Source organism: Macaca thibetana, chromosome 10 (genome assembly GCF_024542745.1).
Source record: "Macaca thibetana thibetana isolate TM-01 chromosome 10, ASM2454274v1, whole genome shotgun sequence".
NCBI classification, from domain to species: Eukaryota; Metazoa; Chordata; class Mammalia; order Primates; family Cercopithecidae; genus Macaca; species Macaca thibetana.
Window position 1 is genome coordinate 25807150 of NC_065587.1, and position 20161 is coordinate 25827310.

The 20161-nt window shown below is 49.9% G+C and overlaps 1 protein-coding gene across 2 annotated transcripts in view; it reads left to right on the plus strand.

The window, feature by feature from the left end:
• The window catches only part of KIAA1671 (KIAA1671 ortholog), a 254841-nt gene that overhangs the window by 72057 nt on the left and 162623 nt on the right, over positions 1-20161 (plus strand). Inside the window, exons 2-5 of one of the 2 annotated variants that reach the window (XM_050745892.1) lie at positions 3613-3764; positions 5937-7529; positions 10513-10600; positions 16935-19733. In XM_050745892.1, coding sequence (XP_050601849.1) covers positions 5992-7529; positions 10513-10600; positions 16935-19733 — 4425 coding nt within the window. In that variant the 5' untranslated portion in view covers positions 3613-3764; positions 5937-5991. Of the gene's footprint in view, positions 1-3574; positions 3765-5936; positions 7530-10512; positions 10601-16934; positions 19734-20161 lie in introns of both variants that reach the window. The other variant, XM_050745891.1, reaches the window with a different exon arrangement.

The window sequence follows — 20161 nt, forward strand, 5'->3', positions numbered from 1 at the left end:
AGCTGCCAAACTGTTTGGTTTTGAATGGAAGTGCTTTTCTTCCCTTCTCTCTTGTGAATCGCTCAGATTTCCCCAGGAGGCTTCAAGCTCCATGGCTGCGTCCTCAGCATCAAGCATAGAACCTGGCGCTTGGGAGGGAGGCAGTGAGAGTTGGCGGAAGTAGGGTCAGAAGGCTGGACAAATGAATGCTTTCGAATGACTCCTGTTGAATTTCAGCACCTGTTGCTCTTGGGTGACTCCCTTCTCAGACAAATGATTTTTTTCCCGCACGAAATGGCAGAAGATGGGAATTTTGCACTTTGCAAATTAAGCTTGGGGAGATCAAGCTTGTGGACTTGGCAGGTTCAGCAACAGTAGAGAAACACTCATTGCTAGTCCACTTCCTGGGGTCAGACTGATGTCCCCTCTCTCACACTCCTACCACAGCCTCCTGACCTCCCCAGATGGATGCCTTGTTTTCCATCTGTTCAACGTGCTGCCCTCCATGATAATTTACATACATATGAAACTAGAGGTGGCTCAGACTTGGTTTCCCTTCTTTCTCTGGGGAGGTCTTGTTGACTTGGCTTTGGTCATAATGCTCAGCTAATATACTGTTTAAAAAAAGAGGCAGGGTGGCCGGGTGTGGTGGCTCACGTCTCTAATCCCAGCACTTAGGAGGCCGAGGCAGGTGGATCACGAGGTCAGGAGATCAAGACCATCTTGGCTAACATAGTGAAACCCTGTCTCTACTAAAAATACAAAAAATTAGCCAGGTGTGGTGGTGTGCACCTGTAATCCCAGCTACTGGGGAAGCTGAGGCAAGAGAATCGTTTGAACCTGGGAGGCGGAGGTTGCAGTGAGCCGAGATCACGCCATTGCCCTCTAGCCTGGGTGACACACCGAGACTCTGTCTGTAAATAAATAAATAGCCAGGTGTGGTGATGGATGCCTGTAATCCCAGCTTCTCAGAGGCTAAGGCACGAGAATCACTTGAACCTGGAAGGCGGACTTTGCAGTGAGCCAAGATTGTACCACTGGACTCCAGCCTGGGCTACAAAGTGAGACTCTGTCTAAAAAAATAAATAAATAAATAAATAATAAATAATAGTGAACATGTCCACCCCAAGAATAAATAGCATCTAGCCTCTTTGTGAGTGGGCTTCACAAATGTTTTCGAAGAGGCTAACATCTCTTAAATCAAGTGTAACATATGCGATTTAAAAGAAAGCTTTAAAGCATACAGTTAAATTGGTTTCCTTGTATTTTACAGCAGGTTAAATGAAAACCTGAGAATCATGGGTTTCTAGATTTGGCTAGGACTTTAAAATATTACGGAGCCATCTACTATGGTGGTTTAAAAACTCCTTTTACTAGGCTGGGCATGGTGGCTCAATCCCAGCACTTTGGAAGGCCGAGGCAGGAGGATCATGAAGTCAGGATTTCAAGACCAGCCTGGCCAACATAGTGAAACCCTGTCTGTACTAAAACTACAAAAATTAGCCAGGTGTGGTGGCATGCGCCTGTAGTCCCAGCTACTCAGGAGGCTGAGGGGAGAGAATTGCTTGAACCTGGGAGCCAGAGGTTGCAGTAAGCTGAGACCACGCCATTGCACTCCAGCCTGGGTGGCAGAGTGAGACTCCATTTCAAAAAGAAAAACAGGCCGGGCCTGGTGGCTCACACCTGTAATCCCAGCACTTTGGGAGGCCGAGGTGGGTGGATCACGAGGTCAGGAGATTGAGACCATCCTGGCTAACACGGTGAAACCCCGTCTCTACTAAATATACAAAAAATTAGCCGGGCGAGGTGGCGGGCGCCTGTAGTCCCAGCTACTCGGGAGGCTGAGGCAGGAGAATGGCATGAACCCGGGCGGCAGAGCTTACAGTGAGCTGAGATCACGCCACTGCTCTCCAGCCTGGGCAACAGAGCAAGACTCCGTCTCAAAAAAAAAGCAAAAATAAAAACCCAACCAACCAAACAAAAAGCAAATCCCAAATAACTCCTTTTACTTTTCTTTGTTCATTGATTTATTAATTCATTCACTGACTCATTTGTGCAACTGTATTTACATACCAGGCATCTGCTAGGCATTTGCAATGGTAACTTGAGAGGCAGTTCAAGACACAAAGCAGATGATGGGTCACAGAGGCACTGTCTGGTGTAGAGGAGTGTGGACCAAGGGACTTACTTTATCTTATCCTTCCCCTTTTGTTTCCATGCAGTATAGTCACTGAGGTGGGTTCAAGGTTCCCAAAGTGGGGTGACATTTGTGTACCATTGATCCTAATTCAGCAAATGGTTGCTCTTGGTGACTCTTTTCCCAGGAAAATCCATGCAGAGAAGCATTCATTCCACATTTGGGCAGGTGAGCTGGCGTGACAGTGTGAGGTTAATGTGGATGCAGCAGGTGCCTGCCCTCAGGGTGGAGCTCCTCTGTGTGACTCAGTGAAACTGATAGAGGTCTCTGGGTGAGGGTTGGTGGACTGAGCCTCTGGCTTGTGAAACTGATAGGGGTCTCTGGGTAAGGGTTGGTGGACTGAGCCTCTGGCTGAACGCTTCACGGCTCTTTGGTTCTGTCATTCAGTAGCCACAGCCACAGCTAGAGTAACTCATCTTATGTCCCAGATTGTTTAGAGTCATTTGGCATGAGAATCATGGTACCTGGACGGACTTATTTAGCATCTTAGAGAGTGGGCAGCAGGGGCAGAAGAATAATTCTTCATTCATTTACCTAGTAACTCAACAATGATTTATTTCTCTATTCAATAATCAGGTACTTGGTACTTTTATGTGCCAGGCTGCTGTGCTAGCCACTAGGGATTTGGGGTGTCCTCTGGGGGACTTACCATTGAATGGGAGAAGCTGATGTGAAGGATGACGTCCTATTAAATGCAACAGTGCAGCTATGCTGAGTCCTGCCAAGCCTCTGAGTGTATGTGGTGCTCTGTGAACAGGTAGCAGGGGGTTGCACCGGCTTGAAGGGAGACAGAGATGTGTGAACTGTGGTCTGAGGGGTGGACTTGTGTCTATGTATGAGCAAGACAGGTGTCCCAGAGAACAGGCATAGCATGTGCAAAGGCCCCGAGGAGGCATTTGGAGGGCTTCAAAGAGGTACAATGTCCAAACACTGCTGATGAGCAGAAGCAGGTACCAAGTAACTCAGCACCTTGAATGCTCAGCAGCTACCTCCTTTAAGTCAAGCGAGTTGTCCAGAACCACCAGTTCCAATTCTAGGCAATCAATCCTCCTATTTGCCCCCATATCCCGCATTTAAAAATTGACATTTGTTACCCAGTTGTAATTGCTGTGTGTGTATGTGTGTGTTTCTTACAGAAGACTGTGAGTTGCATGGTTGCCGGGGATATTTCATGCTCATCTTTGTACACACCGTAGGTGCTCAATAAACGTATCAGAGGACAGGGAAGATTGTTATTGAGCACGTACTGTGGGCTCAGCACTATTTATGCACACGTACATATAAGGCTACAAAATCGAAAAGCCAAAAGGAGCATACGTTTTACAAGCTGGAGTAGATGCCAGCGGATGCATTTGGAGCTTTTGAAAGCTTTTGTGCCGTCTGTTCCCATACTGCCAGAACTCCGGAACTGAGGCTGTCATCCTGTGTCTCCGTAGACCTGCTGAAACTCAGCCTGCTGGGACGAGTCTGCTTTCCCCCCTCCTGTTTCTACCATGGAAGTGTGTGGACAGCCCCATTCACGATGACATGTGACACCACTGGCTTTCCCCGGCAGTCACACCCCCTGACCCAGGGCCTGCCAGCTTCGGTAAGTGGGGCCCATGCTTGACCGAAGCTTGAGGGCTGGAGTGTCCAGGGACGTGGAGAGCGCCTGTGGGTTCTGCCAGAAAATTTTCTCTCTGTCCTTTGAATCCTGTCATTGTTCCGTGTCTCATGTACTGGCTATTACGTATGTATCCCCGATCAGGGTTTCCAGAGGTCACAGGGGCTGGCCCTAAAGGCCAATGGCCCTGATTCTGGGTGGGATTCTGGAGCCTTAGAACTCTGGTGGGGATCTTTGTGGATGGAAATTTTCCAATTCTCAGATCCTTCATATCTGTCCCTCCGTTCTACCTCTAACCGTGTCTAGACAGTGTTCTCCAGTTTGGGGAGATGGAATCTGTTAGCACCATCGAGCGTGTAAGGAAGAGAAAATATCAAAATCTGTCTGCCTTTCTTTCCTGGAGGCTGCTGAGTGAGTCAGAGCCGGGGGAGCAGTGTGGGGCCCCAAGGAAGGGAAGTGGAGAGGCTTGTATTTAACTAAAATACCTTCTACTTTTTTAGTCCATCTAGGTGGGGGCTGGCTGGGGGCAGTTTCACAGGGAAGAAAACACTGGCATGAAGAGAGCCTGAGGGATCGAGAGCAGCAACTTACCTGGCACTTTTTAAGACCAGAAAGGAATAAAAAATAATTTTTAAAAAGACAGAGCTGAGGCCGGGCCTGGTGGCTCACACCTGTAATCCCAGCACTTTGGGAGGCCGAGGTGGGCAGATCACCTGAGGTCAGGAGTTTGAGACCAACCTGACCAACATGGAGAAACCCTATCTCTACTAAAAGTACAAAATTAACTGGGGGTGGTGGCGCATGCCTGTAATCCCAGCTACTTAGGAGGCTGAGGCAGGAGAATGGCTGGAACCTGGGAAGAGGAGGTTGCTGTGTTGCACCATTGCACTCCAGCCTAGGCAACAAGAGTGCAACTTGGTCTCCAAAAAAAAAAAAAAAAAAAAAAATACAGAGCTAAGTGGGTAGTGGACTTGAGGTTAGGTTTCAGCCGGGTGACTGTAGGCAAGTCTGGTGACCTCTCTGGGCCCTTTCCCTTCATCTCCATGAGGGAGATAATGATGATGCCTTCATTCCTGCCTTTCGGGGTTGCTGGAGGATTAATGAGAGAGGAAGGCCCCTGCTTTGAGAAAACAGATCTCATAGCAGCGTGAACAAGAGGCTTATGCCCCAAGCTGCTGCAAAATGGGGTCTCCTAATTGTACCCACTAAATAGGGTTGTGAGGAGGATGAGATTTATAAAACACAAGAAGCATGTCACACAGCTCGAGATCTTACTCACGGGAAGCCCTCACAGTTGGACGTTTCTCTTTTTATTAAGAATATGAAGGCAGTCAGCATAAAATGTGTGTTCAACAGAAAAGAACCACAAGCAAACAAATAACAAAAGCAGGTTGAGTGAGAAAAATGAGAATGGCTTCTTTTTATGGCATCTGGAAGGGTGGGAGAGGGGAAAGAAAAGGAACTAAGGGACGATTGGGTGGGGTTGGTGCCTAGGGCATGGGTTCCAAGGTCACTAACCAGCTTTATGCTCCCAGGCACCCCCGAGCTGCGAGCTGCGTTGCTGTGTGACCTGCAGCAGGTCACTTGCCTTCTCTGTGCTAGGTGCTTAGCATACACTTGTGATTAGGATCACCTGGGATGTGGGCAGGCTCTGCAGTGGGAAAACGGGGTAACAGGAGTGAGGGAATGTGAGGACGCTCCCACTGAGGCCTATTCAGGGAGGAGCATGTGTGGTGTGAGTTTGGTGTCAAACCTGGTTTTAAATCCTGGCTTCGCGTCTTGCTTCCTGGGTGACTCCAGACCAGTTAGTTGGCCTCTCTGAGCTGGTTTCCTTATCTGTATAGCAGAGATCACTGCTGTTTGCCGTAAGTGCTGGCCTCTAGATGAGCTGAGTCGGGAAAACCCTCCAGCAAGTGTTGATGCTTTTTCTACACCCTTAGAGCTGGAACGAACTTCAGGGATGGACGTTTAGTCCACTCCCCTTGTCCAGAGCTCAGAGACTGGGAGAGGCAGGTCCAAGCCTGCCTGGTGAGGTCAGCGGAGGGCTGTCGTAACAGAATCTGGGGCTTAGGACTCTGTCCCATTTCTCTAAACCATTCTGCTTCAACCCAGACGCTGACTGTTTTCCAAACTTACTTTTTCGTTTGTTTTGTTTAGCAATTGCTTCTCCATTCTCGATGTTCCTAACCCCCATGGGTCCACAACCATAACCATGGCCACGCGGGTCGAGGTGGGCTCCATAACGCCTTTGACGGCCGTGCCAGGCCTGGGTGAGATTGGCAAGGAGGAGACCCTGACGAGGACCTACTTCCTCCAGGCCGGCGAAGCCTCTGGGGCTCCTCCAGCCCGGATCTTGGAAGCAAAGAGCCCCCTGCGGAGTCCGGCCCGCTTACTCCCTCTGCCAAGGCTCGCCCCCAAACCCTTCTCGAAGGAGCAGGACGTGAAATCTCCTGTTCCATCTCTGCGGCCCATTTCAACTGGACCTTCTTCCTCTGGGGGGCTCTCTGAGGAGCCAGCAGCAAAGGATCTGGACAAGAGGATGCCTGGCTTGGTGGGGCAGGAGGTGGGCAGTGGGGAGGGCCCGAGGATGGGCTCGCCCCTCTTCAACAAGGCTGTGTTCCCGCGGCCCAGCCCCAACACCATGATTCTCTTCGAAACCACCAAAAGCGGCCCCACTGTGGGGAAGGCGGTCCGTGAGGGGGCCGAGGAGGCCAAGCCGGGTGTGTCTGGCTCCCGGCCTGAGGTGGCCGCCAAGCCCACCCTGCTCACCCGAAAGCCTGCGGGGACCCTTCCCCGGTCAGGCCCCCTGTCTCAGGACACAAAGTCACCTGTACCCCAAGAGGAGGCAGGCCAAGACCAGCCTCCTTTAAAGGCCAGCAGTGTGGAGGACACGGCATGCCCTGTTGTGGAGCCCAGGCCTCGCCTGAAGAGGAGGCCCGTGTCTGCCATTTTCACGGAGTCCATTCAGCCTCAGAAGCCAGGCCCTGGTGCAGCGGCCACCGTGGGCAAAGTGCCCCCCACCCCTCCCGAGAAGACGTGGGTGAGGAAGCCCAGGCCCTTGTCCATGGACCTCACGGCCCGGTTCGAGAACAAAGAGGCCTTGCTGAGGAAGGTGGCCGATGAAGGAAGTGGAGCCCCAGCAGGGGACATGGCTGGGCTAGAGAGGCCCAGAGCAGCGTCCAAGATGGACAGGGAGTGTTTGGTCAAGGCGGAGGCTCCTCTTCATGATCCTGATTGGGACTTCCTAGAGGTGGCCAAGAAAATCCGTGAACAGAAGGAGAAGATGCTTTCGAAGCCAGAGACGGGCAGCCCCAGAGCCCTGGGGGGCTCAGCCAGGGTCACCCCCAGCAATGACCAGAGTCCCCGGGAAGAAAGGGCCAAGCTGGACCCAGAGCCAGAGAAGGCTGCTGAGTCCCCCTCGCCCAGGCTGGGAAGGGGCCTAGAACTTGCTGAGGTTAAGAGCAGAGTGGCGGACGGGGAGGCCCTGGCAGGGGGAGAGTGGGCCTCTAGGAGGAGCGTTAGGAAGTGCATCAACCTGTTTCGGGAGGACAGCACCTTGGCCTTGGCAGTGGGGTCTGAACCCCGCCTGGCCACCCCCGCGTCCCCACTGGTGGCACCAGAGCCGGAGAAAGGGGTTGTCAGCGTCCAGGAGCGGATCAGAGGCTGGACTGCCGAGAGCTCCGAGGCCAAGCCCGAGGTCAGGAGGAGGACGTTCCAGGCTCGGCCACTGTCGGCGGATTTGACCAAATTGTAAGTAGGCGCATCCTACGCCCCTCCCTCAGCCGCCCACCCACAGGCCCTGAGGAGAAGGGAACCAGGCTCCGTGCTGGGCACCTGTTGCCCCCCTCAGTTTACCCATAGCCCAAGAGGAGGTCGTGGCAGGGTCCATTTCTCAGATGAGGAAGGTGCGGCACGGAGAGGCAGTGCAGCTTCCCTCTGGGTATGGCCAGCCGGGGGGCCTGGAGCTGTTTTCATGGCTTTTCTCAGCTTCAGGTGTGCTGTGTGATTGAACTGGCTGGTGTGTGCCCATTTCACGGAGGCAGGGCAGAAGGGTGAAATACTGTGAGGAGGTGGGAGCTGGATGGCATTCCGGCTGAGCCTGTCTCCATAGCTAAGCCTTTCTTCCCTGAAGGCAGAGAGAGAACACTTCAGACTGGGCCTAAGCCTCTATGAGTGGCCCAGAAAATAAACTCAGAGGAGTCAAGGTAACTTGGGCAAGTCAGTTGGTTAATACTGATATTCTAAGTCAGTTGGTTAATACTGATATTCTTTTTTTTTGAGATGGAGTCTTGCTCTGTTGCCCAGGTTGGAGTGCAGTGGTGTGACCTCCACTCGCTGCAGCCTCTGCCTCCCGGGTTCAAGCAGTTCTTCTGCCGCAGACTCCCGAGTAGCTGGTATTACAGGTGCCCGCCACCACGCCCAGCTAATTTTTGTATTTTTAGTAGAGATGGGGTTTTACCAGGTAGGCCAGGCTGGTCTCAAATTCCTGACCTGAGGTGATCCGCCCATCTCGGCCTCCCAAAGTGCTGGGATTACAGGCGTGAGCCACTGTGCCCGGCCTAATACTGATATTCTAAGTCAGTTGGTTAATACTGATCTTCTGAGTCATTTGGTTAATAATGATATTCTAAGTCAGTTGGTTAATACCAATATACTAAGTCAGTTGGCTAATAATGATATTCTACATCAGTTGGTTAATAATGATATTCTAAGTCGGTTGGTTAATACCGATATTCTACATCAGTTGGTTAATATCGATATTCTAAGTCAGTTGGTTAATAATTATATTCTAAGTCAGTTGGTTAATAATGATATTCTAGGCTGGGTGCGGTGGCTCATGCCTGTAATCCCAGCACTTTAGGAGGCCGAGGTGGGTGGGTCATGAGGTCAGGAGTTTGAGACCAGCCTGGCCAACATGGTGAAACTCCATCTCTACTAAAAATACAAAAATTAGCTGGGCATGGTGGCACACATCTGTAATCCCAGCTACTCAGGAGGCTAAGGCAGGAGAATCGCTTGAACCTGGGAGGCAGAGGATGCAGTGAGCCGAGATCACACCACTCCAGCCTGGACAACAGAGCAAGACACCATCACACACACAAAAAAAGAAAGATATTCTAAGTCAGTTGGTTAATAATGACATTCTAAACTTGGCCCACTTCCCACAAGTGGCCACAACAGAGAGATGCCACTGGGCATGATCGACTGGCTCTTAATGGCATGCATGCCACTGACATACTTTGTCCAGGGTGGAGCTTGCAAAGGCAGGATCTCTGGGCAGACTGCCCTCCCTGCCCTGGGAACCAGGACAGCCAGCCAAGCCAAAGCTAGACCACTGGCTCTCAGTGCTTTAGAATAACCCAGAAAAAATACCAGTGCCTGGGCCCCACCCCTAGAGATTCTGATTCACTTGATTTGGGGAGGGTCTCATATTTTGGTAGTTTTTATTTTATTTTTTATTTTTATTTATTTATTTATTTTTGAGATGGAGTTGCTCTGTCGCCCAGGCTGGAGTGCAATGTCACGATCTCAGCTCACTGCAACCTCTGCCTCCCGGGTTCAAGCAATTCTCCTGCCTCAGCCTCCCGAGTAGCTGGGATTACAGGGGCAGGCCACCACACCCAGCTAATTTTTGTATTTTTAGTAGAGACGGGGTTTCACCATGTTAGGCTGTTCTCGAACTCCTGACCTTGTGATCCACCCGCCTTGGCCTCCCAAAGTGCTGCGATTACAGGGGTGAGCCACCGCGCCCGGCCCACATTTTGGTAGTTTTTAAAAGCTTCCAAGTCGATCTTATGTGCAGCCAGGCCTGACAACCCCTGAGTTAAGATATCAGAGAAGGACACCTATGCCAGGGTCCTAATATGCTTCCTCTCACTGTGTCATCGAAGAGCCTTGGAGAGGCTGTGTGGTTATCTGTCAGATGGGAAAACTGAGGCTTTGAGTTGAGACACAACTCCTCTCAGCCTCACATATCCTAGGAGGCAGACCCTGGGTTGCTGAGAGTAGGTTAGGTTTAAGTGGTTTCATTTCTCTCCCTTTCCTTTTCTTCAAAGTCCCCAGCTCTGAACTAAACACGTGCTACATCTTCAGGTATTTACACCAGAGAGCTCTCCCGGGAGGGAAAGCTTCTAGCTCCACCCCCTCTTCCCTTTTTAAGGTGGGGAAAACGAGGCCCAGAGAGGGCCCTGGTGATCCAGAGAGGCAGAGACAGACCTCGGCCCCCACACATTCCTTGACATCCCACTACCCTTCAGTCTGGGGGCTGCTCTGAGGTGGGGCTGCTCTTTTACCTGGCATTGCTAACAACAGCCATTCATTATCCCTCCTGGGGCATCTCCGCTCTTCCCTAAACGCCCTCACATAGCTATTAGGGCCTTGAGCAGCCTCTTATCTGCCCCATAAAAGGGATGGGGAGGTGTTAATTATCCCCGTTTTATAGATGAAGAAACAGAGGCTCAGGTGAGGTCACAAGCCTAACCCAAGCTCCCCCAGTGAAGAGGCAGTAGAGCTGGGACTGGCACCTGGGTGTCTTCCCCCAGCCTGGGGCTCCTTCCACCCCGGTAATGCTGTGTTTAAGGTAGGCTCTCCCCACTGGGCAGTTCTCCTTTTGGTAAGGGGAAAGGAAATGTCCTTTCTTAAGGTTACTTGGCCTGGGCTCCTGAGCTGGTGTGTGGGCTGGGGGGAGTAACAGCTTCCAGCTCCGTAAAGGTAACTCAGATCTCTGCACCAGGTTTTCAAGTTCAGCTTCAAGCAACGAAGTGAAATATGAGAAGAGTGCCGAGCTGAGCGGCGAGTTTCTTAAGGAACCGAGAGAAAAGGTAAGGAGTGGCTATGTGGCACATCTCTCATTAACCAGCAGGCAGTTATAGCTGCGGGGGAGCCTCCATGATCTTCTAGACCCCGGGAAGACTCAGAAACGTGTCATGCACACGATAAAACATTTTTTCTTCTAATGTTGGGACTATGAAGTCCCTTCTGGCATGAAGAGTGGTGACTCCCTACTCCCAGGTGTTAAATGCTGTTTACAAATGTATCAGGCGTTTTTTTCTTTGCAAATAGGCAGAGGGGCACGTCTTTCTTATATAGGAGTGCCTGCCTTATTAAAATACTAAAATTTAGGTTTAAGATGTTAATAGAAACTCCTTCAAGGTCTTTCATAATGGTTCTTCCTGCCTTCCCCCTACTTCCCACCTAGCCATAGAAGGAAGAAGTAGGTGGCTGGGCACATTGGCTCACATCTGTAATCCCAGCACTTTGGGAGGCTGAGGTGTGGTGGGAGGATTGCTTGAGCCCACAAGTTTGAGACCAGCCTGGGCAACATAGTGATACTCTTATCTCTAAAAGAAAAAAATTTTGTTTTGAAATTAGCCAGATGTGGTTGTGTAAACCTTATAGTTCTAGTTACTCCAGAGGCTGAGGCAGGAGGATGGCTTGAGTCCAGGACTTTGAGGCTGCAGTGAGCCATGATCACACCACTGCACTCCAGCCTGGGCGACAGAGTGAGACCTGTCTCTAAAAAAATAAAAATATAGGCCGGGCGCGGTAGCTCACACCTGTAATCCCAGCACTTTGGGAGGCCAAGGTGGGCGGATCACAAGGTCAGGAGATCAAGACCATCCTGGCTAACACAGTGAAACCCCGTCTCTACTAAAAACACAAAAAAATTTAGCTGGGCATGGTGGTGGGCACCTGTAGTCCCAGCTACTTGGGAGGCTGAGGCAGGAGAATGGTGTGAACCCAGGAGGCGGAGCTTGCAGTGAGCCGAGATTGTGCCACTGAACTCCAGCCTGGGCGGCAGAGCGAGACTCTGTCTCAAAAAAAAATAAAATAAAATAAAAAATAAAAAATATAAATATAAATGTAAATATAAATTAAGACAAAAAGAAAGAAGTAGGTTACCAGCAATTAAATTGCTTAAAAATTATTTTTATTTCATTTTAATAAGAGAAAACTCATAAAATTAACTGCTAGCTATAATGGTTGATGCTTTCTGCAGAGTCTTAGTTTTTTTTGAAAAAACAGCTTTAATTGAGATACAGTTGACATACAGGAAAGAGCACAGATTTAAAACATTCAACTTGGTGAGTTTCTGTATGTGTGTACACCTGTGAAACTACCATCACAGTCACAATAGCAAACATCTCCATCACATGCAAAAGGTTCCTCATGCAACTTTGTTTGTTTGTTTTTTTTTTTTGGAAACGGAGTTTTGCCCTTGTCGCCCAGGCTAGAGTGCAGTGGCACGATCTTGGCTCACAGCAACGTCCGCCTCCCAAGTTCAAGTGATTCTCCTGCCTCAGCCTCCCTAGTAGCTGGGATTACAGGCATCCACTACCACGCCTGGCGAATTTTTGTATTTTTAGTAGAGATGGGGTTTCGCTATGTTGGCCAGGCTGGTTTCGAACTCCTGACCTCAAGTTGTCCACCCACCTTGGCCTCCCAAAGTGCTGGGATTACAAGTGTGAACCACCATGCCCGGCTGCCACTTTGTAATCTCTCCCTTCCCCTGGTCTTCCCAGCCCATCACAGGTCTGCTTCCTGTCCGTGTAGATTAGTTTGCATTTTCTAGACTTGAATATAAATGGAATCAGTCCTCTTTTATTTTGCCCTTGCTGCTTCACTCAGAGTAGTTATGTTGAGATCATTCATGGTGTAGCATGTATCAGTAGTTCATTCCTTTCTGTTGCTGACTGGTATTCTATTGTGTGAGTAGACCACAATTTGTTTATCCATTCATCTTTTGATGGACAATTAGGTTGTTACCAGTTTGGGGCAATTACCAGTGAAGCTGCTGTGAACATTTATGGACAAGGCTTTGTAAGAACTTCTATTTCTTTTCTTTTCTTTTTTTCTTTTTCATTTATTTATTTTTTTATTTTTGAGACGGAGTCTCGCTCCGTTGCCCAGGCTGGAGTGCATTGGTGCGATCTCGGCTCACAGCAACATCCGCCTCCCAGGTTCAAGTGATTCTCCTGCCTCAGCTTCCTGAGTCACTGGGACTACAGGCGCCCGCCACCACGCCCAGCTAATTTTTTGTATTTTTAGTAGAGACAGGGTTTCACTGTGTTAGCCAGGATGGTCTTAATCTCCTGACCTCGTGATGCGCCTGCCTCGGCGTCCCAAAGTGCTGGGATTACAGGCATGAGCCACCGTGCCTGGCCTTTTTTTTTAAATTTTTGAGACAGAGTCTCACTCTGTTGCCTGAGATAGTACAGTCACATGATCTCGGCCCACTGCAACCTCTGCCTCCTGGGTTCAAGTAATTCTCATGCCTCAGCCTCCTGAGTAGCTGGGACTACAGGCACGTGCCTCTATGCCCATTTAATTTTTTGTATTTTTAGTAGAGATGGGGTTTCACCATGTTGGCCAGGCCAGTCTTGAACTCCTGACCTCAGATGATCTGCCTGCCTTGGCCTCCCAAAGTGCTGGGATTATAGGCGTGAGCCACGGCATCCGGCCAGGACTTCTGTTTTCTTTTCTCTTGGTTAAACATTTAGGAATAGAATGGCTGGATCATATGGTAGATGCATGTTTTATGTTTTAAGACACCTCTGTGGAGTTTTAAAAATAATACCAGTGCTTGATTTCGAGCTTGTACCCATCTCAGTAAATCACCAACAAAAGTGGGCTGGCTTTGAATGGCAATACCCACCACCACTCTCGTAGGCGGCGGTTTGCCCTGCAACTTTTATTATTGCATTTTCTGAATCATTTCTTTGAAAATGGTTAGGGGGGGATCCAATTTAAGTAATTAAAGCTCCTTATATTTGTATTAAAATGCTGTAGTGACAGTAGCGGCAAGGGCAAAAAGGCTGTGTGTAGTGAGAGTGGCAAAATGCTGATTGTCATTAAATTGGGAGGGGTGGGTTGGGCAAGTTCATTATTTTCTCTGTAATTTTGTGTATGTTTGAAACTTTAAAGAAGGGAATAGTTAAGAAAGAAACACTTGCTTTACATGTGATGAGATTTTATCTCTGTAAGTAGACTTTGTATGTGTGTGTATGTGGGTGTGTTTATTGTAGTAAAATACACATAACAAACTGGACGCCGTGGCTCATGCCTATAATCCCAGAACGTTAGGAGGCCAAGGTGGGAAGATTGCTTGAGGCCAGGAGTTTGAGGCTGCAGTGAGCTCTGATTACGCCACTGCACTCCAACCTGGGCAACAGAGCGAGATGCTGTCTTTATTGTATTTATTTATTTATTTATTTTGAGATAGAGTTTTGCTCTTGTTGCCCAGGCTGGAGTGTAATGGCACGATCTCGGCTCACTGCAACCTCTGCGTCCTGGGTTCAAGCGATTCTCCTGCCTCAGCCTCCTGAGTAGCTGGGATTGCAGGCATGTACCACCACCCCCAGATAATTTTGTATTTTTAGTAGAGACGGGGTTTCTCCATGTTGGTCAGGCTGGTCTCGAACTCCTGACCTCAGGTGATCTGCCCGCCTCGGCCTCCAAAAGTGCTAGGATTACAGGCATGAGCCACCGTGCCTGGTTGAAATCCTGTCTTTAAAAAGAAAAAAGTACACATAGCACAAAACATACTATTTTAACTTTTTTTTTTTGAGACGGAGTCTCGCTCTGTCGCCCAGGCTGGAGTGCAGTGGTGCGATCTCGGCTCACTGCAAGCTCCGCCTCCCAGGTTCACGCCATTCTCCTGCCTCAGCCTTTCGAGTAGCTGGGACTACAGGCGCCCGCCACCACGCCCGGCTAATTTTTTGTATTTTTCAGTAGAGACGGGGTTTCACTGTGTTAGCCAGTATGGTCTCGATCTCCTGACCTCGTGATCTGCCCGCCTCGGCCTCCCAAAGTGCTGGGATTACAGGCGTGAGCCACCGCGCCCGGCTATTTTAACTATTTTTAAAGAAAAATAATGAATTTGTGAAATTTACAAAATTTACAAAGTTTCAAAAATTCACAGTCTTTCTAATATATATATAAATAATACAAAGAGAGTTCTGAAAGGCTCTTCAAGGATCATAACCCATTGGTAATAGCTGTTATCCAGGAACGGGGACTGGTATTTGAACAAGGGAACAAAAATGATTTGAACTTTGGCCGGGCGTGGCGGCTCACACCTGTAATCCCAGCACTTTGGGAGGCCAAGGCGGGTGGTTTACCTGAGGTTGGGAGTTCGAGACCAGCCTGACCAACATGGAGAAATGCCGTCTCTACTAAAAATACAAAAAAAATTAGCCAGGTGTGGTGGCGCATGCCTGTAATCCTAGCTACTTGGGAGGCTGAGGCAGGAGAATCACTTGAACCTGGGAGGCAGAGATTGTGGTGAACCAAGATTGCGCCATTGCACTCTTGCACTCCAACCTGGGTGACAAGAGCAAAACTCCATCTCAAAAAAAAAAAAAAAAGAATTGAACTTTGTATTGTTTGGATTCCTTTACAATCAGAATTGATTCATATATTGTTTATGCAAAATGTACATATTAAAATATAAACAGGCTGGGTGCGGTGGCTCGTGTTTGTAATCCCAGCACTTTCGGAGGCTGAGGCGGGTGGATCACTCGAAGCCAGGAGTTCAAGACCAGTCTGGCCAACATGGTGAAACGCCATCACTACTAAAAACACACAAAAATTGGCTGGGTGTGGTGGTGCATGCCTGCACTCTCAGTTACTCGGGAGGCTGAGGCAGAAGAATCGCTTGAACCTGGGAGGTGGAGGTTGCAGTGAGCCACGATCGTGCCATTGCACTCCAGCCTGGGTGAAAGAGGGAGACTCCATCTCAAAAAAAAAATGTATATATGTGTGTGTGTGTGTGTATATATATATGTGTGTGTGTGTGTGTGTGTATATATACGTATATATTTAAACAAAGGTTTACAGTCAGTGTTTTTAGAGCACTTCACTGGCATTCCATCATCTACAGCAGGGGTTAGCAAACTGTGCCCCTGCCCTTATTATAACTATTTTAAAGTGCACAACTGACTGGCATTAAAGATGTTTTCAGTGTTGTGTAAGCATCACCACTATCTAGTTCCAGAATCTTCTGTCACCTCAAGTGGAAACCTTGTGTCCTCATCACCCATTCCCAGGCATCCACTAATCTACTTTCTGTCTCTATGGATTAACCTATGATGTGTGTGTGTGTATATATATATTTTTATATATATGTACTTTTATATTTATATGTGCTGTATATAAATGGAGTCTTGTAACATGTAGCTTTTTGACTGGCTTCTTTTGCTTAGCATAATATTTTCAAAATTCATCCACGATGTAGCATGAATCAGTATTTAATTCCTTTTATTTATTTTTTTAGACGGAGGCTCGCTCTGTCGCCCAGGCTGGAGTGCAGTGCCACAACCTCGGCTCAGTGCAATCTCCGCCCTCCAGGTTCAAGCAATTCTCTTGCCTCAGCCTCCCAAGTTGCTGGGACTACAGGCGTGTGCCACCACACCTGGCTAGTATTTTTAGTAGAGACGGGGTTTCACCATGTTGACCAGGCTGGTCTCGAATTCCTGAGCTTAGGTGATCCGCCCGCCTCGGCCTCCCAAACTGCTAGGATCACAGGTTTGAGCCACCGCACCCGGCCTTTAATTCCTTTTAAAAGATTTTGGGTTTTTTTGTATAGATGAGGTCTGACTATTTTGCCCAGGCTGGTCTGGGACTCCTGGACTTAAGCGATCCTCCCATCTCAGCTTCCCGAAGTACTGGGATTACAGGCATGAGCCACCGCACCTGGCGGGATCTGCCTCTTTCTATGGTAACCAGTGCCTGTGCACTAGTCCATCGTTTGGAGATAATTGAAATTTAGCCAATGCCCTTCCAGTGCGCATTCAGGTTGTTTCTGTGTTCTTTTGCTTACACCAATGGTACTCTCTCAGCTTTCTTGTTCGTGTAGACTTGTGCATGTGGGCAAAGAGTCCTGGGAGGAACTTGGCTGGATAAAAGGAAATGAGTATTTTAACATCAGGATAGATACACTGCATTGCCCAAAGTCGGGTTCATTGATATTCTCTCCAACAGTATCTGACTGTCCATTTCCCCACATCCTCGCCCATACTGGGTGTGTTCATTCTTTTCAATTTTATGGTATTTCATTGTTTTAATTATACAAGCAGCCCTTTCAATCACTCCACTTTTTCCTTTCCATCTTGAATCCTTTAACATTGAGGTGTTTCTTTTTTTGTTTCTTTCCAGCAAAAGGAGGGGCATGGTTTGGATGGAAGCCCCTGGAAGCCTGGGACACTCCGGGAGAAGTCCAGGCAGACGGAGCGGAAGGTTAGCTCTAACCAAGACCCGGACAGCTGCCGCGGTGGAACCTCAGTGGAGGCGCCGTGCCCTTCTGACGTCACTCCAGAAGATGATCGGAGCTTCCAGACTGTGTGGGCCACAGTGTTTGAGCACCATGTGGAGAGACACACAGTGGCTGACCAGTCTGGACATTGTCTCTCCACCACACCCCCTGGTGACACGGCCAATGCCCGTGTCTCAGAACCCAGGCCGAGGCCTGAGATGGGCTCTTGGCTGGGCAGGGACCCGCCGAGGCCTGAGATGGGCTCTTGGCTGGGCAGGGACCCACCAGACATGACAAAACTCAAGAAAGAGAATGCCAAAGGGTTTGACAATCCCGAGATGGAGAAATTGGGACGAACTGCCCTTTTGAACGGTGAACTGAGACCGTTTCACACGCCTCTCCGGGAAAAATATCCTTTGGCTGAGAACCGCAATAATAACACCTTCCTCAAACACTGGGAAAATCCTCCCCCATCGCAGAGGATTGAGCCCAGGTATGACATTGTGCATGCAGTTGGGGAGCGTGTGCACAGCGAGGCCGTCTCACCGGCACCGGAGGAGAAAGCGGTCACACTCCGCAGCCGCAGGTCTTGGCTCTCACTGAAAGACAGGCAGCTGTCCCAGGAGGTCACCCCTGCTGACCTGGAGTGTGGTTTGGAAGGTCAGGCAGGGTCCGTCCAAAGGGCCAGTTTGATTTGGGAAGCTCGAGGCATGCCTGAGGCTAGTGGGCTGAAGTCTGGGGGCAATTGCCCGTCGCCCAAATGGACAGGCGGGGCGGTGGTGAGCTCGCACAAAGCCACCGTGGGGGTCAGTGAAGAGCACTGTGCTCCCGGGGCCACCTCTGTCCGGGCTGTCAAGGCTGCCGTCTGGGAAAGCCAGCATGAGGGGCCAGAAGGGGCCAGAAGCAAGCCAGGAGAAGGAGCAAGGGGCCAACCCCAAGGATGCCCCCTAGATCCTCCTTCCAGACCTTCGAATGAGCCTTCTGACTCCCAAGCACGAACACATCCAGATGCATTTGCTGTGCAGAAAGGGCCCTTCGTTGTAGCTGCCAGGGAGGGTGATCCAAGGCCGGCCCAGGTGCCACAGCTTGCAGTCAAAATGCGGAAAGCCAGCCCCACGGACCAGAGAATGGACAGATGGCGGCGGCGGACTTTACCCCCCAACGTGAAGTTTGATACATTCAGTTCTCTCGTCCCAGAGGACTCTCCACATGTGGTGCACAGACGAACAGATTATGTGAGCCCCACAGCCAGTGCCTTAAGAAAACCTCAACTATTCCACTACATGGTGGAGACCCAGGAGGTTACCCCAGGCGCTTCATGGGATCAGGCCTCCCCAGCAGTGAAGCAAGGGTCACCTGTGGAACCCAAGGCGACATTTTTTGCAGTCACCTATCAGATTCCCAGTATTCAAAAGGCAAAGGGTGTGGTTCTGTCAGGGGCTGAAAACTTGCTGGAACATTCTAGAAAAATCACTCCACCCCCATCTCCTCATTCTTTAACATCTACTTTGGTTTCTCTTGGTCATGAAGAGGCATTGGAGATGGCAGGCAGTAAAAACTGGATGAGGGGACGAGAGCATGAAAATGCAAGCATTTTAAAAACTCTGAAGCCAACAGACCGTCCATCATCTGTTGGGGCCAGGAGTCTGGAGCCTTTCACTGGAAGAATCATTGATGTGGATTCCTTATGGAGTCATCGGGGATCAGAAGATGGCCCTCGTCCTCAAAATGATTGGAAGGAAAGTGCAAACAAGATTTCCCCCAGCGGTGAAGCTCCCCAAACCACCCCGACTCTGAGGAGTCGCCCAAAAGATCTCCCTGTGAGAAGGAAGACTGATGTGATCAGTGAGACGTTCCCAGGTAAAATCAGAGACGGGTACAGATCCAGCGTTCTTGACATTGATGCCCTGATGGCAGAGTACCAGGAGCTGTCGCTGAAAGTCCCTGGGGAGGCTCAGGAGAGGAGGAGGAGTCCCACAGCAGAGTCCAGTACATTGCCTCGGGAGAGGCCTGTTCAGCCAGGTGGGGTGGAGCAGAGAAGGAGGAGCCTGAAGGAGGTGCCCGATACTGGGGGTCTCTGGAAACCGGCCAGCTCTGCCGAAATAAACCACAGTTTCACTCCTGGCTTAGGCAAGCAGCCAGCAGAGACCTCAGAGCCAGCAATGGGCACCAAATCTAGTCCTCCCTTCTGGGCTCTGCCACCCTCGGCTCCTTCTGAAAAGTATCCAGGGAGGGGCTCTCCTATCTCTGTGGATCCCAGGAAAAAAAGCTTGGGGTTCGCTGAGGATGACAGAAAGGCCTTTGCCAGTAAATATCACGTTGCAAAGTGTCAGAATTACCTGGCTGAATCAAAGCCCTCTGCTCGGGAGGATCCAGGCAGTGGGGTCAGAGTGTCACCCAAATCGCCCCCTGCTGACCAGAAGAAAGGGACCCCAAGGAAATCCTCTGGGCGGGGAGAGGAGGGCAGTGTGGCCCAGTGGGTTGACCACCCACGTGACTGTGGACGGGCGCCGCTGGATATCAAGAGGACCTACTCAGAGAAGGGGCCCCCTGCCAGCATCCGAGAGGGCCTGTCCATCATGCATGAAGCCAGAGAGAGGAGGCGAGAGCAGCCCAAAGGGAGGCCCAGCCTTACTGGAGAGAATTTGGAGGCCAAAATGGGACCCTGTTGGTGGGAGTCAGGGACTGGAGATAGCCACAAGGTAAGTACCAAGGCTCTTTTTAATTTTGTCAAACGTGGATTAAACATCTAGCCTAGGGGGCCGAAATTCAGATTTTGTATGGCCCACACGGGTACATAAATGAGTGGAGTCAGGCTGGGTGTGAGGCTCCAAGGAGGGGTGTGGATTGCGGCAGATGGAGAGCTCTTGCCCTCTCTGAACTGGGAACTGCTGCTTGGTCCTACCTGGTTCTCTTGTTTGTTTGAAACAAAGAGTCTTGCTCAGTTGCCCAGGCTGGAGTGCAGTGGCACGATCATGGCTCACTACAGCCGTAATCTCCTGGGCTGAAGCCATCCTTCTGCCTCAGCTTCCCAAATAGCTGGGATGACAGGCATGCGCCACCATGCTTGGCTAATTTTTTATTTTTTGTAGAGACAGGGTTTTGCCACGTTGCCCAGGCTGGTCTCAAA